This window comes from Aethina tumida, chromosome 6, assembly GCF_024364675.1.
Source record: "Aethina tumida isolate Nest 87 chromosome 6, icAetTumi1.1, whole genome shotgun sequence".
In the NCBI taxonomy this organism is placed as follows: domain Eukaryota; kingdom Metazoa; phylum Arthropoda; class Insecta; order Coleoptera; family Nitidulidae; genus Aethina; species Aethina tumida.
This window is the reverse complement of record NC_065440.1, coordinates 18,463,691-18,490,268: the sequence shown is the minus strand read 5'-3', so window position 1 is coordinate 18,490,268 and position 26,578 is coordinate 18,463,691. Positions and strand designations below refer to the sequence as shown.

Below are 26,578 nucleotides of genomic sequence, written 5' to 3'. Positions count from 1 at the left end.
CAAGGGGTTGGCATCAAGAAACTTTCCATGCGTTTGCAGGTATTACGACGGAATTCCTGAATGTAATTATTAAGTTTCGGCGTTCGCGAAATAATCAATCCGGTCCGCGTCAAGTTTCGGTTTACGTGTTTGACGTGAATGGCGGACCGGCCGTTTGTTCCGACGTGATTTGATACGGGACGGCACAATACCCGTCAACCATACACTAATCATGTTTAAACAATTGCACTGAATGGCCCCCTTCAACCGCCGATTTCGGATCCATTGGACGGCTGGATGTGGAAGTAAACCATAAAGACGTCAGCCGAACAATTCGTGTTCGATGCCAATCAGCTTTGGGTATCTTTCACCAAATATAACTTTTTAATTGGGTGGGAAACCAATTTAGAAAGGTCAAATAAACTAAACAATTGTTTGGAGACGCAAAAATTACAGGAATCTGCTTAGTTCCTAACCTTCCTACTCTCTACCAGATGTCGTCATCGGTTACTTTTTAGGTTTTTTTCATTATTTAGTGTAGTTTAGTATTTTTCATTGTTCAGTACGTTTATTTGCAGGATAAAAATGTTGACCAGCGATACAAAAGCCCAAAAATCCTTTAAGTAGTTTCATTTATTGTTGACTGTTTCATTGTAGAATAAATCTGGGAGCTTAAAATTCGTTTTTGCCTGTTTCGATCGTAAATTTTTCTCTTTTATTATGAAATCGAAACAATTGTGAATCACTCAATGCGATTGCAACGTTCCATTTTAACTTTAACATTAACGATTCCATTGTTGATTCGTCCTCGTTTTACTTATAATTTAGTTATTTCATGTTCCGAGACAATTACAATCAACATAAATACGTCAACTGCATAATTTCAAACGTTTTTATTGTCCCAGTAATTTTTTAAAGGGTAAGAAGTTCATAAAAGGGGTTAAAACACAGAACGTAATAATAATTAAAATATCAGATATTCGTGGCGTGTTGAGACGAGCAATAAACTTTGTGGCTGCCTTTTGCTTTTAACCGCGTCCTCATAAAAACACACATAATGAAGAGTGATGCGCAATACATTTTAGGGGTTGTTTTTCTATATTTTTATCATCAAAGAAATAGACAACGGTATCGATTCGAGTAAAATTAGTTTTAATGGTCCTTTAATGTATTAAGTTTCCATTAGTGTGTTTGTTGGATAATGATAATTACTCAGAGCCGGATGAAAAATGTTTATTTAATTATGGCGGACATTACGACAACACCACTTAACGTAAATAATAAATAAATTGATTTTTGATGCATCGCAACAAACTGTAGTTTTGTTAATAAATACCGGCACATTAAAATCGATCGCTTTGCCTTTATTAAAACCATATTAACCGCAGGGGGTTTCGGTACACGTATCTTGTTTTATAGGCACCCTTTAAGCTTGAGTGAAACACACACCGATAAAAATACTGATTGCATCTCCTTTGTGGTCGAAATGAAATTGTTGGGTGCACATAGAGCCGATACACGGTTCAATTGGTATTCGGGGGAGCAGCCGCCGCCCCCCCAATTCCCGCTACACCCCCCTCGCTAATAAATATCGATCGTACCTGTAACATCACGCCAATAATTCAGATGCACCTTTGCCAGCCCACCACCTACACCCACCCACCCCCTTAAATAATTTAATCAGCGCTCGCAACACACGACAAAGCGAAGACACTGTGTCAGGGTGATTTCGGGATGAACTCCGCGAAACCGGGGGCAGAAACATCAAAAGAATTTTCATTAAAACGTGGAAAATTTAAAATTCATAAAAACAAACAGTCGCGACACAAAAAAATCGGTTGATATTAATGTTAGGGACGAATTCGTGACGGCCCCCTTCTCCCTCCACCGTTGGTTTTTTCACAGAGACCCGACGTCTTTTATTAGGTCGTATAAATATGAAAATAAAACGCGAAAAGGCTCCTTTCAATACGTAAAATTTAATTTTCTTATTTCCATCGCCACATAATTACGTTCGCGAGGGAGGAACGAATGCCTATTTTTTTTTATTAAGGGATGGTTTCTGAATGGTTTATTGATGTGCCAATTAACAAACAATTACCCAAACTCGGGGTATTAGTTACTTTAATTTTTACGTTTAAAAACCTCTAAAAAAGTCAGACTGCGAAATACCACAAATACTTTATTGGGGGAAGTAAATTCATTAGTGAGGGTCTAAGAAGTCTTTAATCGAAAAAAAAAATAATTTTAAAAACTTCTAAAATTTATGTAATTCAAACCCAAATTTTATAAAAATTAAGTAAAATATTTGTTTTCTAGAAAATCCCTTAGAAAATCTTTTAGAAACCATAATTTTTTATCCAGAATTCTTAATTTTTTTATTAATTATTTATTTCTAAATCTTCAAGATTTTTTCTAATTGGATCCCAAATTTAATGAATATTAGATGAAGTATTTGATTTCTAGAAAATCCATTGGAAGATGTTTTAGAACTCATTTTTATCCAGAACTCTTAATTTTATTAATTTATTAGATATTTATTCCTAAAGGTCTTCAAATAGTGTTCTAATTGGATCCCAAATTTGATGAATATTAGATGAAGTATTTGATTTCTAGAAAATCCATTAAAAAAGGTTTTAGAACTCCTTATTCCTTATTCAAAATTCTGAAAAAAATCCATTTATTTTAGAGTTTATTAGACATTTATTATTAAGAGTTGGTTTTTGTAAGGTACATCAATTTACACGTATAAAAAAAATATAAAATATAAAATATTCAGATTGCGAAGGAGGATAAATAATTAAATTTGTGGTGCATTTAAAAGTGCAAATTTTATTCGTCACGCGTAAACTCTCCCTGTCTCCCCGTAAATTTATGCAAAAACCAATAAAAGCACACCCCCCCGACTGAAAACAGGAACCGATCGATAATCGGCTGTGAGACAATGTATTGGCTCGTCTTCTAAACGTATTATCTACGAATCGAATTACGTCTTAGTCAAAATTCGATTGTCCTAATGTCGTTTTCGTGCACACAAACCGATGTGGAGAGAAATAGATCCATTTACACTCACTCACAGAAATGAACACCCCCCGTTTTATAATGCCTCCATGTTGTTTTAAATTACCATAACATAATCGAACTTTTTGTTGCTGCGTCAATTAATTTAAATTATTTCAGTGTTTAAGGGAAATCCGATTGGATCATAAAGAAATGGGGTTAATTGAAAGTATTACGAAAGTTTTTTTTTTCTGTAACGGAGATAATTAATTCGCGTTTTAATAACCTGCCCCGATATTAGCATTATAAATGTAGCTGTTTAAGACGCCTTAATATTCATTACGTTGACCAGGACTAATTTAATTACACTATTAAAACAATACATTTAAACCGTGCGGCTTCATTATTAAAAAGTTAATATCTTTTATATGGCCCCATAAACCGTGGCCGATTAATTTTCTGTGTCATTAATTCCATCTAATTTTAACAGATCGGCATCAATAATAATGGGGATTAATGGCCATTTTGAAATGATAAAATTAATTGATCAAATTTAATTATCATTAGGGAACAGACGACAGGATTTAATTGTTACTTTAATCCACTGTCACTGCTCAGATTCCGTATAAACATCGATAAACTAAACCAGAGAAACTGGAATTGGCCATAAAATATCGGTTTCTAGTCAATTATTATTATTGCAAGATAATTTCGGTGTTTAAACCCGAAATTAAGTCATATTGTTTTGTTCGACTGCCAATCGATAATAAACCAATAAATTTACTACCAAGTCTATCTAGAGTGGTATTTATTTCCTTCATTTCTTATTCAAGAGATATTTATTTGAAAAATCTCAACATATTTTCTTGTGGAGAGTTTTTTGTAGAAAAACTATGAGAAAAAATTTAAGAACTCTTCATTTTTGGTCTGGAACTCTAAAGGGAACTCTTTTATTTTACTTTTTATCTTATTTATTTGAAAAGTCTCAAGATATTTTCTAATTTGAGCTTAATTTCAAGTTTTCAAGTTTGTTTCATAGAAAAATCATGAAAGGAGGTTTAAGAACTTTATCCACAAGTCTAAAAAGAACTCATTAATTTTATTTTTGAGTTATTTATTGGAAAAATTTTAATGCATTTTATAATTTAAACTAAATTATGTAAAAATCAAGAGAAGTATCGGTTTTAAAGGAAAAACATTGAACCAAAAACACTTCCTTTGACATTCAGAAATCTAATTTATATTTTATTTTCCATAAAACACCCCGCCGAACTAAATAAAAGTAAGAAGTTCCAATAAACTGAATTTTTTATCAATCGACCAGAATAATAATTTCCCAAACTAATGGAACATTGAAGCCGAAACACACTGTAACCGTAACTTGGAAAAATAAACGTTAAAACACGACGCGAAACGAATCTCCATATAAAGTCCGGGCCGTGGCGAAAATTCCAACGGAACCGAATGGAGAGATGGGCGGGGGGGCAAAAGGGGGACGATTTGTTGTAAAGGGCCCCCCCATTATTGTATATTTCAGCGCAGATATCTCACACAGAGGAATAATACGGCTGCGAATTGTTACGTTTATGTTTCTGTATTTGTGTTTTTACTCCTTGCACTTTATTATTATGGACTCTGCCGCGTTCGTGTTGTTTCGTATCTCTTTTGCTTTTGGGAGACGAACAAGATCATTGCAACTGGGGTAAATGGTTTTTGATGTCGTGTTATTTGTTCCTTTTTCGAACTGGTGTTGGATGTAATTTTAATTGGGTACTTGCAAGTGTTGCGACGATGATTTGGTCTTTTTATGGACCTGATTTCAAGATCTGTAAATGAAGGTGTGAGACCCAACTGAAATAACTTCCTTTCTACAAGGATCACCTACTCACATCACTATTATTAAGAAACATTTACAGTTAATAAAACCTAACCTAACTTAACCTAACTTAACCTAACCTAACCTAACCTAACTTTCCCAATTATAAAGAAACAATTACGAGAATAATTTAAATACAGAATAATAATAATAATAATAATTAGAAAAGCCTCCTCCTGAATTTCCTAAATCAGTAAAAGTAACTTGTTGGCCCGTTTATTTTTTGTTGTTTTTGAGTTATAAAAAGACCATTTTTCGAGGACAAATTTGTAATTGTTGCACGACACAAAAACACAACGGGATACGTTGTGTAAATATTATCGTTTTTCCAACTCCCTCACCCCCCTCTGCAACCCCTCCCACATGTTGTCACAATCGATCCGAAACCGTAACAATATTTGCCGTTCGCATATTTAATACGGACCCCACGTTACCATTTTTTCCGTTCCGTCCGACAAAAGAAAATAAGAAGCGTCAGGTGAGTTGTTTAATAGAGAGACGCGTTTTTGAAGCGGGGTGTGGGTGGTTGCCAGACGGACGGGACGGGGGTCGAACCTGAACGGTAATTACGCGGGATGCGATGCGCGACATTTTAAGCCTGCCAGCCCATAAATCTGAAATATGTAAGGCACGGCGTTAAATTACCGCCCCAAATTGATACTGCCGAAGCACCTGTGCACCGTCGCACCACCGAGCCACCGAGTTTACGGCGTGCGACACACAATTATATTCGTTACGAGTTGTTCTTTCGAACTGGAGCCTTGGATAGTCTAAATAAAGACGTAAGAATGTATGTTGAACAAGGAACGAACGTTGGGAAAAATGCTGTAGAAATCTTCATTTCTTATCCAGAACTCTAGCAAGGACTAATCCAATCAAAAATATCTTTTTTAACAATATATATCAATAATATGTTACTAAAAAATAAAAAAGGAAGTTCAAATTGGAAAGCATTTTGCAATAAATAACATAAAAAATAAAATAAATATGTTGTATTTAGAGTTCTGAATGAGAAATGAAAAGTTCTTAGACTTTGTTCAATGATATTTCTATGAGACAAATACCTCTCCAGATATTTACAAAATTTAAGCTCAAATTGGAAAGCATTTTAAAGTTTTGCAATAAATATCATAAAAAATAAAGTAAATTTGTTTTCTTTAGAGTTCTGGTTGAGAAATGAAAAGTTCTTGGACTTTATTCAATGATATTTCTATGAGACAAATACTTCTCCAGATATTTACAAAAATTAAGCTCAAATTGGAAAACATTTTAAAGTTTTGCAATAAACAACATAAAAAATAAAATAAATATGTTGTCTTTAGAGTTCTGAATGAGAAATGGAAAGTTCTTAGACTTTGTTCAATGATATTTCTATGAGACAAATACCTCTCCAGATAATTACAAAATTTAAGCTCAAATTGGAAAGCATTTTAAAGTTTTGCAATAAATATTATAAAAAATAAAGTAAATGTGTTGTCTTTAGAGTTCTGGATGAGAAATGAAAAGTTCTGAGACTTTATTCAATGATATTTCTATAAGACAAATACTTCTCCAGATATTAACAAAATTTAAGCTGAAATTGGAAAACATTTTAAAGTTTTGCAATAAATAACATAAAAAATAAAATAAATGTGTTGTCTTTAGAGTTCTGGATGATAAATGAAAAGTTCTTAGACTTTGTTCAATAATATTTCTTTGAGACAAATACTTCTCCAGATATTAACAAAATTTAAGCTCAAATTGGAAAACATTTTCTACCACAAATAACCAAAAAAATTAGATAAACGAGTCCTGGATAAAAAATAAAGAGGAAATCGTGCTGCTACAATTACAAATTTGTCCCCGAAAAACGGTGTTTTTATAACACAGAAACAACGAAAAAAAAACCGGGGTAACAAGTTGAACGCACGGAAAGGACGAATGTTGTCGGGCGGGAGTTTGGGGGTTGTTTCCATTTTTTCACTCCCCCCGTATCTGAATGTACGGCGTCGCTCGGAGCTTAAATCAAAAAACCATTAATGTTTCACTGCCTCGACTGAGATATAATCTTTATACACGGGGGAAAAAACGTGGGACGGATTCGGACGCGGTACACGTTCGGACCTGAAAGGCGGCGTCGGCGGCGGCGTCGCGACGCCGCTCTTTAATGAATCACAAACAGAAATTTAATTGCCGCCGCACGGGCCGGATTAGACGCGGCCCGTCGCCCCGGATTCGAATCGACACCGGCACGTATTAAAATGTCGTCTTCGATTTAGTTTTCCGGCGTACGCCCGAATTAACCGGACTCTTTTCCGGGCGACGACGAACTGGATACGTAATTGTGTACGTATTAAAAACCACGCGAACACTAATTGAAGTGTTTCGGAGATAAAACTCTCAGTCAATTATTAAGCGAATGCATTTTGCTGCTAATTAACAAACATCCGGCCTCCGCCAACAATGGAAACGGGAAAACAACAAAAATAGGCGCACAAACGGAACTGTGATCCGGAAAAAAAACACATTTTCTCTTCCCAACGGAATATGTTATCAATTTCCTGTCCGGATAATTGAATGCAATATCTGATTCGGGGCTAAATTAATTTTTGAATAAAATATTAGTCGGGATCCGGTAAATAATTTAATGTCGAAATCCAATCAGTTGCGTCCATTATTCAAATGATTGGGGGGGTTGTGGGTTATTAAAAATGTACTTTGTCCGGTTCTTTTAAGGGCCTAAAAGTCCGTCCGACTGTTTTATATCGACGTAATTTTATCATTGGCTTAATAAATTACAGAAAAAATGTAACGAAGTTTTTAAAAAAAAGTAATAAACTCTTAAACAAATATTTTAAAAATTAATACAAATAAATCCTCTTAACAGTTCTGGGGAAGAAATCAAGCATCCTGAAACATTTCCTGAAGGTTATTATATATTAAATTTTATACTTTCTAAATTCAGGCTTCAATTCGAAAAAATCTGAAAATTTTCTAATAAAAATTTTAAAAATCAATACAAATAAATCCTCTTGACAGTTCTGGAGAAGAAATCAAGAATCCTGAAACATTTCCTAAAAGCTTTTTATGTTTAAAATTTGATATTTACAAAACTCAGGCTTTAATTCAAAAAAAATCTTAAAATTTTCTGATAAATATTGCAAAAATTAATACAAATAAATCCTCTTAACAGTTCTGGAAAAGAACTCAAGAATTCTGAAACTTTTCCTGAAAGTTTTTTATGTTTAAAATTTATTATTTACAAAATTCAGGCTTCAATTCAAAAAACTCTTATATATATATCTGATAAATATTTTAAAAATTAATACAAATAAATTCTTTTGACAGTTCTGGAGAAGAGATGTTTTAGTATATTAAAAATGATATTTACAAAATTCAGGCTGTAATTCTAAATATTTTGTAATAAATAACTTATAAATAACTTCTCTTTAGATTCATAAATAGAAAATAAAGTTTTAAAACCTTTTCTATGTAACGACGACTACGACGACGACAAAATTATCTTTTGTCTATTTCTCAAGACCAATGCATAATTTATGTTGTGCGTCGGGAGACTTCCATGCAATTTTTCTTTAATTCCATCCATATAAGTAAACACACAAAGGAATATTAAATCGTGGAAGGTAATGCGAATTTTGAAAGTTTGATAACGGATGCGTTACGGATTCTGTTTGTTCCGGGTCCTTGGGAACGGGGCTTTTCGTCAATTAAATCTCCAAGTATTCCCATGTCGCAACAGAAATTGTTTATCGGTATTATATGCGATCCTTTGTGAATTCACGAACAGTTTCGCCTACACAACATGTATTAACTATTAAAGCGTAACGAACGGCGGCGGCGGCGGCGGCGGCGGCGGCGGTGGCGGCGGAGGCAACAAAACTTGGCAAGAGTTAAAAAGGGAAGTGTGAAAAATGAAAAAGGCTCCGGAAACAAAAGACACTTGTGCTTATTAAAAGAGCAACAGCACTTTCGGAGTTCGTGGAGTCTGAAAAGGGGACGATTACAGTGGCAAAATGTTGTTCCACTGTTTGCATTTACATTTCTGAACGATTTCATGGACGGGATGAATGCACCTATGGATTGATTTAGATGCGAATCGTCGAGCGTGTAATGCCATACATCACCGAATCACCGAATCACCAAATCACCAAATCACCCTACTGGCGTTGTGTTGCCGTTTATGCGAGCGTATTGATTCATAATAAAGAACCCATTATCTGGCCGGTATAATCGGTCTGTGTACAGAGAAATCGGGCATTAGAGCGAAGTGTTTTCCCAATTGAAATCGACGCAGAACCGGATCCACTTTGTCCGGCGCGTTGTACGATTGAAAAACCAACGGGGAGCAATCCGTTAATTAATCCTTTGTTCACTAAAATAATATTGGACGGTCGATATTATAAAATCCGCAAAAGAAACTTTCCCTTTATCAATTAATATATACGGATGCAAAAAGTTGGCTGGAGGAGGTCGAAAGCACCAGATGTTCCTGGACGGATTCATTACGTTGCCGGGATTAACCCGATTTACCAACGTCAAGGAAAAAAGAAGAGGCGAGCCCGGAGGATCGGGATCAACGTTTCGGTTATTCCCCGTCCGTAATAGAAATTATATCCTTGTTTTGCGAGGGTCCAGACATCAATTTATATCGGCTAAACAATGTCGAAAATATAATTAAGTATTATTAAGTCCTCCAGTCGTGGAAGTTTTCGTTTGTTCCCTCTTTAATTGTTTCACTCCTACACCTGGATAATAATAGGTTTTTCGTGTTCATCTTTGTTTAATCGCACACTGGAAGAACTCTGGGCAAAAAGTGACAGTTGTGGCAAGTCTTTGTTGGAAATGTTCCTGGAACTTTTCATTTCTTATCTAGAAATCTATTTATATTAATTTTTAAGATTTTTATTGCAAAAACCTTAAGATTTTTTCCATTTGTATCCTAAATTTTATTAATAACAAGCTGTTTATTATTATACTTCTATAACCAAAAAATTTTTAATTATAAAAATTTCATGTGAAAATTATTGTGAAATAAATTTCTTGTGACAGTAAAATTGGAAGAAATTTCGGTCCTCTCGAACAATTTAGTTTCGAAGAAAATTTCCCGTATGAGTAAATACTAGTGAGCCATACTTTCGAAATTTCTTGAGTGCATTGATTGCTACAATTACAAGTGGTAGTCTTAAAGAAATATATATACATACAGTATATATGTAAATATAACGATGTACTAAAAAAACTACTAAAATCTCAAAAATTCATTGAAAACGTGAGTAATTACTAAAAACGTAAAGTGACCTAATTCCATACGATCAAATTCCATATGATCATTTTCCATTGGATCAAATTCCATACGATCATTTTCCATATGTTCATAATCCATACGATTAAATTCATACTGATTAAGTTACATAGTTTCACTTTAATAACTTTATAGAAAAATCACTGCACTGGATTCAGAATTCTTCACTATTTAGCTAGAAATCTATATAATAAGATTTGTTCTTATTGGAACCTAAAATTCATCTGTATTAGGTGCAGTACTTCTTTTACAGAAAAACCACTGGAATGGATTCTAGAATTCTTCATTTCTTATCCAGAAATTCTATTAAAATTAATTTTAAGTCACTTATTGTGAAAATTCAATTAACCTAAGGTCTAAATTTTCTATATATCAAGAAAAATAATTGTTTTATAGAAAATCGAATGAATAAGTTTATAGAACTGTAGAAATTTATAATAAGAGATTTATTACACAGCTTATTAGAAAAGTTTCTTGTTGCACATTATAAATTATGAATCGTGCAAGAGGCATTAACAGCGAAACGAAAAACCGACAGATAATTTTCGTCGCTAAGAAAAATCGAGGGCGCATAATCAATAGTAACCTTTTCAGTATGAGGCAATAAAGTGCAGAAGATATAAAATCCGAGTAGTGAAATTGCCATGTTACAGGCCGATTTCGAATTAAAAATAATTGTGCCGTTTTACAGTCTGACATAATGCAGTTTTTTTTATATTTCGACGCTCGAAAAGTTAGTTGTAATATATAAAGACATTTTGCCCGGCTTTATGAGCGCAATAAGAAAATATCGGGGCGATAAAAGTCGAATAAAATTTGCGGAATTCACTTTAATAAAATAGAGAATATTAAAAAGTGTATAAGAAACTGATAATAATAAAACTTGACAGCGATATTTTACACCCTCACTTGCATTTTTATTAACCCGTATCGGAAGAACCGATGTATATTTTCTCTGAAGGTGTATTTATGTTTTTTTTTTATTCGTTTTGTAACGGAGGAAAGCTTGCATAACTGTAATCCGGCGTCCGGGAAGCGCCGAAATCTGTACACGGTTTACAACAAACTGTCCGGCTTGTTATTTCCTGCGACGTCCTGGAAACGGGCATTAAGACACCTTTCCCGGGATCAGTTTCGACAAATCCTTTTTGCCGACTTACCGTTTTCCTTCATCTTGTTCCTTCCGTTCCGTTTCTATGGCACAATTCGTGCACTTTAACGCAAACATTATATTGTTCTAGTTTAATTCAAATTTGTACATTTTTGTCCCCGTCACAAATTAATCGTAGTTTCGTCGAATTTTAACTTTTAACGACTTGCCAGGACAAAGTTTAATCGAAAGCTCCTAAGACAATGTTTTTGTTCGGAGCTTTAGGCGGAAAACTCTTGAAATTGTTCAAAATTAATTACTTAAACAAATGACATTTATTTTATAAACTGCATTATTCAATTTGTCACACTACAAACGTGGCAAGTTTGCCTGCAACTTAACCCAAGTACCCGCAAAAAAACCGTGGGGGGATAAAAATTGCGAAAAGTGCACGAAAATGAAGCGAAAAACAGAGAAAAAAGGGCAGAAATCGGATTGAACGTTACTTCGGCTCGTGGCATCGACTAAAGCGGATTAAATTTAACACTTGACGTCGGCGTATTGATTCGTCCGGAAACCCGCGCCCGATCCTTAATAGTTTATTCTGTAAGTTTCCGGCGACAAGCTGCTTAGATATAACCGCCCCGGGGGGATTATGTGTTTCCGTTGAATGTGTATAATCGCTCTAATCTCCCTCCAGTTTAGCTCTTCCCCGCACCTCCTCCTCCTCCTCCTCCTCCTTCTACTCCACCAACCTCCAGCGCCAAGAAAGGTTTCGTCGAATTATACAAACTGTTATCACCTGTGGATCCCTCATTTTTTATTAATTAACTAACCTCGTTTTCCGGTTGCAGGAGCATGCACTTTCAAGAAGGAGATGCGGGGCCGGTGGTTCCAAAGCGGCGTGCAGAACGTCCTGCTTATCAACGCCTCTTACATGGAGAGCAAAGGAGAATGTTACGAAGAATCTGTGGATAAATATTTAGTTTATGACAGGTAAGTTAAGAACACTGAAAATCCATCCACTTGTTAAATAATTTACTTTGTGCCATAATAATGAGAAGAAATCTGTACAGAAATCTTTATTAACACTTGTTCTGCATTTGTCAGATAGATGGGAGGTAAATCTTAATACAGATAAATAAAATTATGAATTATGAATGTGCAATATAAATAAGTTTTCTAACTTGCAAGAATTTAATATCAAACTTGAACTTTATGTTGTAAATATAAATTTGAAAGAAAATATTGAGAAGAAATCAATACAGAAATCTGTAATAGGTAAAGCTATTGTCAAAGAGATGGCAGGTAAATCTTAATGCAGATAACCAAGGAAAATTGTGAAGGAAATAATACAATATCCTTGCGCCAGCAACTCTGAATGCGAATGAATTTAATAAAACGTGAATACGAATTTCGCGTGCATCATAAACAGGAAATTAAAAAAAAAACTTGGTTTCGTCCAAATATAACTATACCCACTCACACACATACACACATACAAAATATAGATCTTTTCGTCCAATTCTCCCTAGGATTTGTGCTACAAATTCAATTTCAATTCATAATAACGAAATTTTATTTCAGGCACGACGATTGCTATAGATGCATGGCCATCCACGTCAAACACAGCAGCGTGCTTCAATACAAAGAGAGTAAGTAGCGTTTATTTAATTCGGCACGATTCGCTAATCGATTCGTTTCAGCTTATTGCGAGATGAAATCGACAATGACGGAGATCTGTTACGGCATAACCGGGGACGCGCCGCTCTACAGCATGTTCAGGAAGTACCCGGAAACTAAGCCGATCCCGTGTCCGTTCAAGAGTGCCCCCTTCACGTTCGCGTACAATCGAGGCGCCGGCGAGTGCGGCAATCCGCCCAGCAAGGCGGAAAGCTGCACCGACGATTCGCGGATGGTTTTCAAGTATCAAGCTTGTCCGGATATTCCTTCTTCCGAAAGCAATGGTACGTTCGTTAGTAAACGATTTAGGGCTTAGTGGTAAAGTTTGTGTTTTGCAGTGGACGAACTCATTTGCCTGGCGTTGTGGAAGGAGGGGTCGACCAGATATTTGATAGGTAAGATGGCTCAGGGTGGCCGTAGGAGCCTGACGTCAGATGAAGACCAGTATCGCTGCTTCATTTATCAAAGAGGAGTGGAAAACGGGAAGGTGGTGTACAACATTGCTCAGTCAGCGGATGCGTCGTGCAGCGGGATGAGCAACGCCTTCGAAGGAAGTCGTACCATGAAACTAACAACTGTAGATAACCACCACAATCGTTGCAAGTTCCCCGAATGGATAACTGACCACCATACGTGGCTCAGCCTCGATCACCACAAGACGTACCGGTTCTCGCAGAGAAACGCCACCTTGAAGATCCTCGACGATGATCCACCGAAGATCAACAAGGTACAAACTCAGGCGGCGTTCGCCCCCTTCCAATTCGGATTCGAGAGTCAGGATCAAAGGCGGAATTCGGAAATGAGGGTGGTTTGTCACAGTATACTGCAGGCTTTGGAGCACAAGAAGGTGCAGATCGTTGCCCACGTCACTTCCGGATGGTACTAAATCATGTCATAATGTGGTGGTATTGGAATTAATGTGTTCATTTTTCTTTAGTGACAGTGGATATGTTTGCATGGTCTTCTACAAGCGCGACTCCAACGTTATTGAGTTGCAGCAGTCGGACACGTTGATGGAGAATGAAGAGGCTTGTGCCAACTTTGATCCTTCCACTACTCCTTTCACTACTCTTATAAGTAAGTACTACAATAACAGCTAAACTCTAACTAGTGGGAGGAAATTAGTATAAAAATCTGTATTATATATTTGTATCTACTATTGTCTCATAGATGGCAGATAAATTCTAACATGGTTTATCTTTCAGCGACGAACTTACATACGAAAAAATGCCCGCATTTAGGAAAGTACAGTGTTCAAACAGTACCAATAGAAGACAGGAGGAAGAAACGAGATAAACCAATGGAAGACATGAACAACATTCCCTTACAACCGGAGGAGGAAGACTGCGATTTAGAAGACTATCAAGCCTTGTCGGTTGGATGCAGCGGCTCCAACGAGATGGAGTTCAAGACGTCTTGCCGAAGACAGTCCTTAGTCTGTACGTCTCTTAAATCATTTCCAGAATGTGTAGATACTATAAATGATAATTTGCAGCATATCAATGTCATGGAAATTGGAAAGAAAACGACATGAACTACATAATAGCCAGCCCTTTGTCTAGGAAAACCAACGATGCGTTGCGCTACTGCTTCATCTACCAGATCACGAGCCAGCCCCAAAGCGACGTCGTGGAGGGCACGTTGGGCCGGGTCGGGCCGCCGGTACTGAGACTTTCGGGCGCCACCGACAGCTGTCACAGGCACATCGTGCCCGGCGTCACCGGCAGTTTGGCCTTCAACTTCACCAGCAACGGTAACCCGATCACCTAGTCTCAGACAGCATAAATAAATCGAGTTGTTTTGCAGGAACATGCGCAGAATACGACGCGATCAACGCGTCGCCGTACGTCGTGCCCACCGTGGTGGTGGTGCTCGTGTCGTCGCTGGTCGTGACGTTAGTTTGGAGATGATGAAGACGAGCCACCCTTCACACTCTCACTGAGTACTAAGTGTTGCGGACTCGAGTGGACGTTTTAACAAGTGATCAATTTGATGTTGAGAATATTTATATTATTTATTGCGGGGCTCAAGGAACGTTCCGTCGCGTCTCCAACCAAAGAATTTAAATTGAATTTTCGTGGCGCGGCCTGGTCCGTTCTTTGAGCCGGAATTAGTCAATATTGAATTTTTGATTTGGGTCGATTGAAGAGCTATTCGATGCAAGTGATGATATGGTATGCTGTTGGTTTTTTAAATGAGAATTTTATATTGTACATGTTTTTTAAATTAACTCAAGTATTTTTTTAAGTGGATTACGTTTCGGGAACTAGTAGAGCTTAAGAAGGAAAATATAATACACAACGAAGACGTTTTACCTCGGTTTTATATTAATTAATTAATGACAAAGTTTTTCAGTTGTGAAATTTATTGTTTGGCGGAGATATATATTTGAGAATCTGTGATCGTGAACGGCAAAATAACCGAAAAAGCGGCTTTTCTGCTTGAGTATTTTGTTTCAAAAATTATAATATATAAAAAACACTGTTACTGTCCACAAATGTTTGTAATTGTTTGTGGATCGTGCGAAATTTAAATGATAAATGACCACATTTCAAGATGTTTTTCATATTTGTATACATATTATATGTGTTGCCTCCTCCCAGTATGTATATCTAGAACCTATTCTAAAAAAATGTCTGAATAAAACACATAAAAAATGTTTAGGACTTAAAGCTAGGTAAACTAAGCATTTTATACATACTCATAGGCTCAGTATTCTGAACATTTTTAGCGTAAAAATAAAAGAAATTTTATATATTTGGTACCGATGCCAAAACAAAATGAATTAAAACATCTGTTGACTTAAAAATGAGAATGTATACAGAAAAGGAAAAGGTTTATTTTGATGTAAAGTTTGTAAATAAATTGATAGTCAAAAGAAGATTAGTATTATAACAATGTTGAGGGATGAATGGATTGGATATATATGAAAAAAAAAAAAATAAAATAACTACAACCCCCTCAAGAATTATTGGCCGGCCTCTCCACACTCCGGACGTTAATTTTTGGGGGGCACGTTGTGCAATGTTTCTTAGTGTTTTCTCTGCATATTTTTTTAATGTATATCACCGATTTCCTTATTCACAAGCCAGTTTTTTCATGTAATATAATGTTCATAATTATCTCTAGGCTATATTGAAGGAACTTTTCGAGTAACATATTCATAAAAGTTGCGACCCGCGTCGCCGATTATTCACCGTTTTTGTGGATATGTTCGTTTTTTGTATGATATTGTATATATGTGTTAAATATGTGGTTCTTTCGTTTATCCTTTTTCCTCCCGTATTTTATAAATGTATGAAAAGACTGTGAAGCTTCGGTAACTGTTTTTGATTTAGGTAAACGGAATGCCGACCCATTATTTCCGGGTCGCTTTCCATGTTTTTATCATTATTATTATTATTATTATTATTAATATTATTATTTTTTTGTGTTGCGTTTACTCTGTGATTTTAGACACTTTAATTATAATTTTAGGCGTTTGTTTTTGATTTGTGTACAGTTAACAAAAGGCAGGTTTTTTAGAACGTTTTGCTTTTCAGTTTTGCTCCGGTTTAATTTTTTGCATTTATCCGATATATAAGTATAGTGTGTCCAAAAAACTTTTGCTTATCATATATAAGGGTTACAATTATTATATTTTGACTATGAAAATATAATGAAAATATTGAATTGTGTTTTATTTCACGCCCTTATTTATAATAATAACTTCCAACCAAAAAAGAAATCAAATTATGGTTTAAAATTTGTGATTTATAACTTGTTATTTTAGCTATACCACCACAATATATAAAATAATTATATTTAATGAGATATTTATTATAAAACGTAGATTTATTGATGTAAAAACAGATATTTTAATTAAAAAATTGATTTTTTGTTGTCAATATTCGTATTACTAATATAATTACATAAACACCAATGCTGACCAATAGGATCCATGGAAAGAATCATCGTTGACTCACTTCATAAATCCAGTCAGTCTGTTATTGATCAGCGTATCGGTCGGTCGTTCGATCAGATGGTGGTACGCGTACCCACCCCCAGTTAATTCGGTGTTGGGGTTCGGTTTAATGCTATGATTTGCGGATAATTAGTGTAGTGTTTAGTGCCCTAATGGATAAATGGGATATATATTTGAAAGGTGGGTGTTATTATTAATCAAAGGTTTATGGAATAATTAGGAGTCGAAGTATTTTATTTTAACATCAAATCAGTAATGAAATATTTTATGAAATGCTTATTTTTCTTATTAAAATTGTATTTTAAAATAGTTATGTAGAAACGTTTAAGTATATTAATGGGTACAAACTAATTTATGTTCCAGTTTAATATTTAAATTAAATAGTTTTTTAAAGAATAAAGTTATATTGACCCACTGCATAACAAGCACAATAATAACAAAAAAAACGAATAAAAAAAAAACATTATTTATACTGACATCCAATTCAAGTAGTACAATCTTATTTATAAAATACAGTGGTGGCCAGAAAAATAATTACATTACTATTTGTTGTTAATTAATTTCAAATTGTTGTTCCATTAGAATTTTTATGATGTCTTTATATTACTAATTTTTTCATGCTCCTATACCATGAAAAGGAATGAATCCCCAAACTAACTGTTCCTCCACCAGGTTTCAAATTTTTTATATTGTATTCACACTTTTAATTAGGAGAACTATGTATGCATTTTTTATCAGCTAATTTGCCTCACTATAGGTTATTTTTGATGTGTGTATTTTAAGAGTCTGGACTAACAAAGTTAATAAATAAAAGACAGTAGATTGTTATATAATTTATTTTCATAAAAATCTCCTCTCATGTTTCAAACAAAAATAAATATTTTCACTTAGAAAATAACAATACTGCGGTACTATAGTTTGCCAAGTGTCAAAATAAATATGTTGATCATCTCGTCAGATCCAATAAATTACAAAAATTTCTTACATAACTTACTTCTTACAAAAACATCATTTTATTTACAGTTAATCTAAAAACTGCTAAAACATTTACTAGACCATTATATACAAATTATGTAACTAGTGCTGGGCACTATAACTAACAAGTGTACCAAAAGAATAATATTAAAGAAAACAACTAATCAACTACTATCACAAAAATTTCCATCATCATGTTTCAACGCTCGAATCACAGAAATAATCAAAATCGAAAATGAAGGAACACGGTCCACGTTAATTAATTGACCACAAAATTTCCGAATCGGCCCCGTAAATGTTATTATTGCTCAGTTTCTAGATTCCCCAGAACATTTTTACTGTTTTACACGGCACGATCGACGATCGAGAACACGAAGGCAATACAACCGAAACGCAGCAACGAGCCGTGGCTTAGCACGGCCGCACCCTCCCAGCCCTGCTTGAGATCTTCGGGCACGCTGGCACTCGAACACAGACAGTCCACCCGGAACTGTTGTTCCTCCTTGACGGATTCGGTGGAGTTTTTCCTCGTCAGTCGTTGGCCCAGTTTCCGTTTCTTGTCGATCAGTTCCCGCACGGAGGTCTCCACTTTCGAGGACTTGGGGTCGGGGTTGGTTTGTACGCAGGTTTGGCGGTCTATCGACAGGTCGTTGGAGTAGAATATGTTGTTCACGTAGGTGCCGTGCTGGGAGTAGTTCAGGAGTTCGTAGTGCCTCGAGTACTACAACAAATCAGTTGAGTATTTTATGTATTTAGGGGTGTGTGTAAGGGTTTACCTCGTCGTAGAACACCACGGCGTGTTTGGCAGATATAAAATTACAATGACCGAACCGTTCCAAGTCCACGTCGTTGAAGGAACCTGTGGCACAAAGACAAGACTATGTATTTACATCAGTAATTTGATTGTGGTGATAGTGAGTACCTTTTCCAATATTGAGCACGCGAAACCTCATCGCCACAGCCTCAGGAAAACGTGCTGAAACCGTCGGCCTGAATCCCAAGAAGCTGGCGTCGTGTCTTACATCGGTGGGGTCCACCTCCGACGTCCTAACGTTGTAGAAGTGCTTGGAAACCACCGGACAAACCATGGCTCTAGCCCTGATCACATTCCTCGGCTTCTTCTTCTTGGGTGTGCTGAATACCTGCCCAAAGAAACAACCATTAACAACCCCTAAACTCGTATTAGTTGCTCAACGAGTACCCTGGCTATTCGGTCGATGTCTGCGGGCGTCAACAGCTCGCTGGGCAACGGCATCTGCCTCAGTTTGTTCTGGAGGCTCGGCGAGAAATAGGACGTCGAGTTGTTGGTATTTTGAGCCAGCAGCTCCTGGATCCGTTGGAACGCCAGCAGCTTTATCAGACGTTCGTCCAGCTGCTTCAGCTCCAATTCGACTAAAACAATTGACGAAATTCATCGTGCGTCGATTGGTCCCCGTTTTTTATCGCTGGCGATATTGAATGTGTTGTATTCGAAAACAATGATTGTTGTTAACACGGTGATTCATGGCTTAAACTGGTGCAGTTTTTGTAATCGGATTCGTTTCGTTATCGTTTAGGTGCAAACAATATCGTCATATGATTTCTGAACGCCTTTCTTGTCCATTTATGATTGAATGTGGGCATGAATTGTTTATTTTCGAGTTAAGTTTATTTCTGTGGAAATTGTTTTTTGTGTTTAGAATTAATTGGTCCATTTATTAAGGTAATATCATTGTTTTTAATCGTATTAATTTAAATTATATATTTGTGTAATTTCTTGTACAATCGTGGTTGAATGTTGGCATAAATTGTTTATTATTGTATTAATTATATTGTTTTTGATGTTTAGGATTAATTAATCGATTTATTAAGATATTTTCGTTAAATAACATTAAATTACTTATAGAAAACTGAAACAATTTTAATAGATTAATTTAATAAATTTATAATAAATAATAATAAATTTTCTTTGTTTTTACAAATTTAAATATAATCACAACAAATTTAGGTAATCTTTAGGAAAAAACTGATGCTAAACGTCTTAACCAAACTTTTTTATAAGATTTTGAGTAAAATTTTCAAAATAATTTTAACAGAGGTAACATTCTTTATTTTAACGAAAACAGTACAATAGCAACAAATTTTAATTTAACTGAACAATTTACAAGATAATTCAGGAGAATCTTTAAAAATTGACAAACGTCAAAAATGAGAGTTACCTAACCAAACTTTCTACATACGATAAACCTTAAAAAAATTTAAAATTAAAGCCACAAAATTCATTTATTCCTTACCTTTCAACAAAATTATCTCAAAAAATCGTCAATACATTGCACCCAAATCATTTTTATCCGCTACAAAGTGACCTCACAAACCTTTCAAAACTTTCAAACTCAAGTTTAAAATTGTCAACTAACAAAAACAACACAATAAAATGACATAAAAACATAAACACAGCAACGAGTTTAATTTAGTTGTTTAATATTCAAATACCAACATACCCAGAAACATGCAAAATAACATTTTAATTTAAAAAAATACTGCGATGCTAACGTCATCTTGCAAGCAATGTACACAAAGCTTATGATATTTACATATGTATTGTCATAAGGAGTGTGTGTTATTTAATGACCAGTGACGTTCTGCGCATGCGCCCACAACACGTAGGGCCAACGAAGAAGAAATAAGAGAGACGGGCAATACTATCGTCCTCTCTTACTTATCTCACAGTCAGTCAATGTATATGAGTTTTTACAACAATAATAATAAATAATAATAATAATAATAATAATAATAATGTAGATGAATTAATCGTTCTAATGAAGCACCTATCCAGAAAGAAGTGAAGCATGCATTTAAAATTACCTTCAGTAGTGATACCGCTGATAAACTCGCTCATCAGATAGTTCTCCTTTTTAATAACGTCATTAAAGTCACCGCCGTTCTTAACGAAACCGTTCAACGTACAGTTCGTGTCGTCCTCCCTAATCCTAACACCATCCTCGTTCGTCACGCATTCACTTACACTAATCATCTCACTGTCTTCCTCTTTAATGTCGTCAACGTCCAACGGGTCGCCGCCGTCCTCCGACTTGATGTCGTCGCCGTCCACCTCTATCCGCAGCACGTCCCTCAACGTGGGCAACAGCTCTATAGGGTTCTTGTAGTGATGCCGCACCATTTCGGGGATTTTGGCACGCTGCTTAAGCTCCCGGCGCACCTTCATCTTGAATGGCGGATTGGTGCGGTGAACGGTTCGGAAAAACTCCATCTTGATCGCCTCCTGGTCGACGGGGCCGGTGAATTTCTCCCACAGTTGCGTGCGTTCGGTGGCAGAGACTGAGCGCAACAGTTTCGAGTCCTAAAAACAGCTTGTATGAGTCGGGAACTTAATTGGAATGTCTTGTGGACTGACCAGGCAATGTTCCACGTGATTGGGGCACATCCAGCGTCCGGAGGGCGGCGTCGTTAACGGAGGATCCAGGCAATCTAAATGATAGAAAAGGGTGCAAAAGTCGCAAGCCAACAAAGGGGCCACTCTGCACGATTTTCGACATTCGTTGCATTTTTTGGATGGGAGAGGTATCGTGCCTCCGAACGTTCTTTCGTGGTCTCTTTTCGTCACCTTAAGTGGCTTTCGGCCCGTTCGTGAATACGGTATCTCCGCTAAAACATATTTAAATTATCAGAACAAAAACTGATACAAAAATAGTGTGTTTTGTAGAATATGATACAATTTGCTGGTAAAATAATAATATATTTTATTTCTAATGTAATTCCACGCCAATATGTCACTAATTCGTTTAAATATATAGAAATATTGTTGTATAAAATATTAAAAACTTTATATTACAAAAATTTGGCAACTGGTGCCATCTGTAAGTTGTAAAAAATATTTAAAAATTTTAATTCCAAGATATATATTGTATGACATTTATCAAAAACCATAATACCTATAATAAGTGGGTCAATTTTGACTAGTTTAGAACCTTCTGTACCAAAAATAAGTTAATAAATGCATTAAAAAGCTATAAAAGTTCCAAAAATGTCAAAATGGCTCAACAATAACCTCACTTTCTAACACCTTCTAACCAACTATTTTCAGTCCATAACAAAGAACAACCACAGCGAAAACAATGACTCAAACCTTTATCAGTGCCAGGGAATATGCAAGGTATGCTCATGCTCCTTGGCAACTCAAACTGCCTGGGATTCATTGCCTGGGCTGCCTCAATCAACATTTCAATAGGACTCAACATTTTCTGTTTCTTGGCCACTGGCTTGGGGGTGGCCTCCGCAGGCATCGAGACGGACCTCTTCAGCCGCAGCTGCGGCTTCTTTTTCGCGTGTATGCAGGAATGGCACAGCCATTCCCCCTTAGGTATGTCAGTCTCCTCCAACGGCGGATCGCTGCAACCGAATACGTAAACGTGTGACTCGCACAATTTAGATAGCGGACTTACTGGCACGCCAGATGGAAGCTGCTCGGACACTTGTCGCAGCAGATCAGGTCGCCGCCTTCGCTGCAAGCGTCGCAACTGTCGTGGTTGTGACCCTTGCCCGGCCGCTTGTAGTAAGGATGTTCCGTTTTCTTCTCCTCCTTGCTGTCGCCCTTCGGCGGCGCGATCAACGCCTGGATTTGCTGCGAAATGAACGGGGGAATTTAGCAACGGTCTCCGCCATTTTAGTGCGAAAGTTTCGGGACGTTCGTGCACTTACTTCCATCAGGCCGCCGGAGGTGTCCAGGTCGTACTCGATTACCGACATTTTTTCGATGCCTTTCTGCGTGTCAGGCCAGCAATTTCGACTGTTTGGACTTGTACCTGTGGGCTTTTGATGTGGTTACCACACACAATAACAGATTCTCAATTAAAACGCACACTCGGAAATTGAGCAAAGTTCACTTTTAGCTTACTGCATACATTTGATAGCCAATTTGTTACTTGCAGGTGATTTAAGATGATTTTTTAAATTAATTGTGGAATTATTTACAAAAAATATGTTTTGACAGTGGCCCAGTTGGCGCCGACGCAACTTGCGTTCTCACGCAAGCGCGTTTAAGGAATTTTACCAGTTTGTCCAGGTTGAAAACATATTTATTTTTAAAAATAAACTTTCATTATCACTGTTTTATTAAATCTTTATTGTTCATTTGATGTAAAACTACAGAAAATCATAATTACAATTTATTGCACTAAGCAACCCAGAGTACACCAGAAAGTGTATTCTGCGTTGCCTATTACTGAAACAACATTTCTTGCAGCTTAATAAATAAATACTTCTAAAATAGAGGAAATTTATACAAAATAAAACAAGTTTATCAATGATCAAATTAATTGATTGTATGTAAATTGTACAAATTAATTTGCTGCATATGAAAATACCTAAAATATAAAGATTCCTTAATTATTCCACTTCTTAAACTCCATTCCATCAGGTGGCTGCACTTTCACCCTTTCCTTTCCTATTTCATTCCAATTTGTGCTCAAAACAGTTCCGCCACTTTCCATCTGAAACGTCAAAAATTAACTCAATTGAATTACAAACAACAATGAAATCTTACAAAGCTTTTGTTCATTGCTTTTTTAACTTCATCACTTCCTTTCCCATAAATCTCCTGGAACAATTTGTTTAAAGCCTCCTCTCCTTCTGGTTTTTCTTCAGTTTCTTTTTTCACTATGTCTTTTTCTATTGCATTCCAGTCTTTGCCTTTGGACGTTGGATACATTAAAGGCTTATCTGATGGAACATTTGCTAAAAAAACCCAATCTATATTAACTGGTTATACAGAATCTATTGTTGTACCTTGTGGTATTGTTTTGAGCTGCTTATCAACTTCTCCTTCAAGTTTTTCCCATCTGATTCCCTCTAATTTTTTCAACTTAATTTCAATCTAAAAACAAATTATTAATTAATAAACTTTCTTGGCAGACACAAACTTGTATACTTTAGAAGGTGTAATTTTGCATCCACATTGTTCTGGAACAATCTGATGGGACAAATTAAAGGCAACATGTCCATTTTCCAGCTCAGCTGTTTTAACATCAACAGTTACATGTTTATCTTCGTATTTAATTTGTAGATTTTCTTCTTGCACGTTCTTAACCAACACAGTAATAACGACGGCGGTCTCCGTTTGGTACCAATCATGTCTGATTTGCGCCTAAAAATAAACACAGGAAAAACAAACAATGGATTCGCCGCACTACTTGGTGTTATCAGTACCTGACTGTTCGTTACCTCGGCCATAATTAAGGAGCGTTAATTTGGGCAATTTACGTTATTTTGAACAGGGTTTTAATACTAATACTGCTCAAAACGACGGAGTTATAAAATGACAGCTGTTTATGACAATTGGGCAACCCACATTACACGAGTTACAGTATTGTTGTCTTTTTTCCTGCAAATTTTTGATTGGTTTGTTGCCATTGACGCACGCGCACAACACAAATTGGAACTGTACGGAACATGAGATCAAATCAAATTGGATTTATTTATAACCTACAAACTTATTTTATTCAAAAATGTTTAGACATGTGTTAAAGACGTGCTCAGTTTTTAGGACTTTAAGACCCAACCTGCCTAGTTTAACAACAATTAACAGCATTAAAACAGTTCACACAAGTTGTGTTGTTCAGGCTAAAATTTTCGTGGAAAATGAAAACCAATACATGTACACTTTGTTACCTAACACAGTTTACCAAACGGAAAAGCCGTCTGAAACAATCAACACCTTGGAAAACTTCAATGAAACAATGCAAAAACACTACAGAAAATCGCCGATAGATGAAATCGTAGACACGTTCCTAAACGTAAAACAATTCTGCATAGACAACAACATAAATATATCAGACAAACGTTTCGACAACCTCGTCGATGGTCTAATGGACCAGTGTCAGGATCTAACAGATCAACAACTTTATGACCTTCTCACAACACTTACAGAACTTCCACCTTGTGATGGGTATGACTCTCACAACTTTCACGACGTTTGGAGCTGCCTCGACGATTTTTGCATCTGGAGATTGCAAAATTGGGACATAAAAACAATGTTCAAATACGCAGACTTATGGTACAAACTCAACCTGGGGAGAATTAGTGATTATTTATATGAAGTCATTGATATTCTACCTAAAAAGGCTGAAACTTTAACAAAGGACGAGTTGGTGCACGCGTTTTTCCTCCTCAATGTGTGCAGGAGGCTCAAAGTTAATTTTGAAGTGGAGGATGCATTGGAAAAGAAAATTAATGAGATGAATGTTGATGAAATGGCTATTGTCAGTTTAGGGTACTTTAAAACTAAAAGTAGTATCAAATTAACCACCATTCTGCAAGCAATGCTTAGAGAAATATCAAGGAATAGTAAAACTGTACATGAAATAAGCTTAACTGCTATTTTAAAGGTGAAATTACAATGAAAATCTTTAAAAAATAAAGTAATTTGTTTGTTGTTTAGGTGATCAGATTGTCCAGACCTGGAAGGTTGGCCAAAGATATTTATTTGGCTTTGGACATTTTAAGCAATGAAGTTGACAGGTTTGCCTAATTAATTAACATCATTGTAAATTAATATGTGATAAATTGATCTGAATTTCAGAATATCACACTTGGCTGCTTTACATCTATCCTTAGTTAGTACAAGTATAAATGCCTTCCATAAAAAATCTTTAATTAATGTATCAAATAAACTAATAAAAGACATAAACGACCCGAAAAAAGTCAGACTGAAAGACATTGAACGTTTACTATTTGCCTTAACTCAGTCAGACTTCAATCCACAAACAACCCCAGACATTTATCAGGTAATTAAATATGTTTGTTTTGTTCCTTTTATAAATATTTTTCAAGGCTTGTTTAGAAGAACTGCACAGCAAAAATAGGGAGACAGAAATAATTCAGTATCCAAGGTCCTTGTCTTGTAGTTTACATTATTTGAGCCTGAGAGGTTTGTACTCACACCAACTATTGGATAAAGTACTTGATAAAACTTACATAGAAGATACTTATGGTAACATTTTAATGAATACACAAAGGCATGGTTTAATGCTGTTTTTTTAAAGGTAAAAACATAAAATGTTTGCCCAGGGAAATATTTTTCCTCGACGGTTCATTACAAGTTGAATGTCCTGATTACACAGGCAATAGGTTGTTACCAAAAACTAGGTACAAGGCAGCGAAATGGCACACTGAATTCACCCCTTCTCACGACCAGTGGAAAAAAATATCAATAGCTGATCAATTAATACTAGACACGATTGATACAATTACAGAATACGTTGGAGACAAACGTTATTTGTACATTGAACATGTTTTGCCCCATTTCTCGAAGGCTGACGTGATTTTGTGCAAGGATAATACTACAAATAAGTTCGTTGAACCGATTGGCTTTACGAATTATGTATTTGGTGATATTATGGTGCCTCATAAAGACGATAATTTAAAATGGTATGCTGTCGTGATTGCTGGGTGGAACAATACGATTAGAGATACTAATTTTCCTGTTGGACAAATCGTTACCAAAATGCGACAGTTAGAGAAAATCGGTTATACTCCAATTCTTGTAAGATATTCAATCAATTGTAATGTTTTACTTGATTTATTTGGGTGTTTTTAGGTAATTTGGAGCGAGTTTATCGACCTTAACAAAGAACAAAAATTGTATTATATTAGAAATAAATTGAAATAAGTTTTACTGGATTTTATTTGAGCAATTAATATTTTGTAATTATG

At 35.8% G+C, this 26,578-nt stretch overlaps 4 protein-coding genes across 4 annotated transcripts in view; 2 read left to right on the top strand and 2 right to left on the bottom strand.

The window, feature by feature from the left end:
• The window catches only part of LOC109600906 (uncharacterized), a 119,442-nt gene extending 102,840 nt beyond the window's left edge, over nt 1–16,602 (top strand). Inside the window, exons 2-9 of the mRNA XM_020017088.2 lie at nt 12,102–12,243; nt 12,835–12,902; nt 12,954–13,214; nt 13,269–13,809; nt 13,868–14,007; nt 14,136–14,369; nt 14,426–14,683; nt 14,737–16,602. Coding sequence (XP_019872647.1) covers nt 12,102–12,243; nt 12,835–12,902; nt 12,954–13,214; nt 13,269–13,809; nt 13,868–14,007; nt 14,136–14,369; nt 14,426–14,683; nt 14,737–14,840 — 1,748 coding nt within the window. The 3' untranslated portion in view covers nt 14,841–16,602. The remainder of the gene's footprint in view (nt 1–12,101; nt 12,244–12,834; nt 12,903–12,953; nt 13,215–13,268; nt 13,810–13,867; nt 14,008–14,135; nt 14,370–14,425; nt 14,684–14,736) is intronic.
• A 1,112-nt stretch (nt 16,603–17,714) lies between these two features.
• On the bottom strand, nt 17,715–22,891 carry LOC109600909 (PHD finger protein 12). Its single transcript, XM_020017089.2, has 9 exons — nt 22,568–22,891; nt 22,312–22,490; nt 21,996–22,258; nt 21,264–21,514; nt 20,714–21,209; nt 19,071–19,261; nt 18,792–19,011; nt 18,646–18,728; nt 17,715–18,590 (listed from the first exon to the last, which is right to left on the bottom strand). Exons 1-9 carry the CDS (start codon nt 22,613–22,615, stop codon nt 18,213–18,215), a joined length of 2,109 nt encoding a protein of 702 aa, XP_019872648.1. The 5' UTR covers nt 22,616–22,891; the 3' UTR covers nt 17,715–18,212.
• Nucleotides 22,892–23,164: 273 nt separating this feature from the next.
• On the bottom strand, nt 23,165–24,183 carry LOC109600914 (protein SGT1 homolog). The gene is made up of 5 exons (XM_020017095.2): nt 24,074–24,183; nt 23,796–24,011; nt 23,654–23,741; nt 23,412–23,602; nt 23,165–23,358 (listed from the first exon to the last, which is right to left on the bottom strand). Exons 1-5 carry the CDS (start codon nt 24,095–24,097, stop codon nt 23,251–23,253), a joined length of 627 nt encoding a protein of 208 aa, XP_019872654.1. The 5' UTR covers nt 24,098–24,183; the 3' UTR covers nt 23,165–23,250.
• A 116-nt stretch (nt 24,184–24,299) lies between these two features.
• On the top strand, nt 24,300–26,550 carry LOC109600910 (FAST kinase domain-containing protein 5, mitochondrial). Its single transcript, XM_020017090.2, has 6 exons — nt 24,300–25,251; nt 25,305–25,384; nt 25,446–25,650; nt 25,697–25,856; nt 25,909–26,408; nt 26,463–26,550. Exons 1-6 carry the CDS (start codon nt 24,373–24,375, stop codon nt 26,532–26,534), a joined length of 1,896 nt encoding a protein of 631 aa, XP_019872649.1. The 5' UTR covers nt 24,300–24,372; the 3' UTR covers nt 26,535–26,550.
• The last annotated feature ends 28 nt before the right edge of the window (nt 26,551–26,578 follow it).

Coding starts and splice junctions, on each gene's coding strand:
- LOC109600909 (XM_020017089.2), bottom strand. CDS start 22,615: ATGTCGGTAATCGAGTACGACCTGGACACCTCCGGCGGCCTGATGGAA. Junction 22,259..22,311: donor AGCTTCCATCTGGCGTGCCA/GTAAGTCCGCTA, acceptor ATTCGGTTGCAG/CGATCCGCCGTTGGAGGAGA. Junction 19,012..19,070: donor ACATCGACCGAATAGCCAGG/GTACTCGTTGAG, acceptor TTCTTTGGGCAG/GTATTCAGCACACCCAAGAA.
- LOC109600914 (XM_020017095.2), bottom strand. CDS start 24,097: ATGGCCGAGGTAACGAACAGTCAG. Junction 24,012..24,073: donor CCGAGGTAACGAACAGTCAG/GTACTGATAACA, acceptor GTTTATTTTTAG/GCGCAAATCAGACATGATTG. Junction 23,742..23,795: donor GCAAAATTACACCTTCTAAA/GTATACAAGTTT, acceptor ATTTGTTTTTAG/ATTGAAATTAAGTTGAAAAA.
- LOC109600910 (XM_020017090.2), top strand. CDS start 24,373: ATGTTTAGACATGTGTTAAAGACGTGCTCAGTTTTTAGGACTTTAAGA. Junction 25,857..25,908: donor TTACATAGAAGATACTTATG/GTAACATTTTAA, acceptor GTTTTTTTAAAG/GTAAAAACATAAAATGTTTG. Junction 26,409..26,462: donor TCGGTTATACTCCAATTCTT/GTAAGATATTCA, acceptor GGGTGTTTTTAG/GTAATTTGGAGCGAGTTTAT.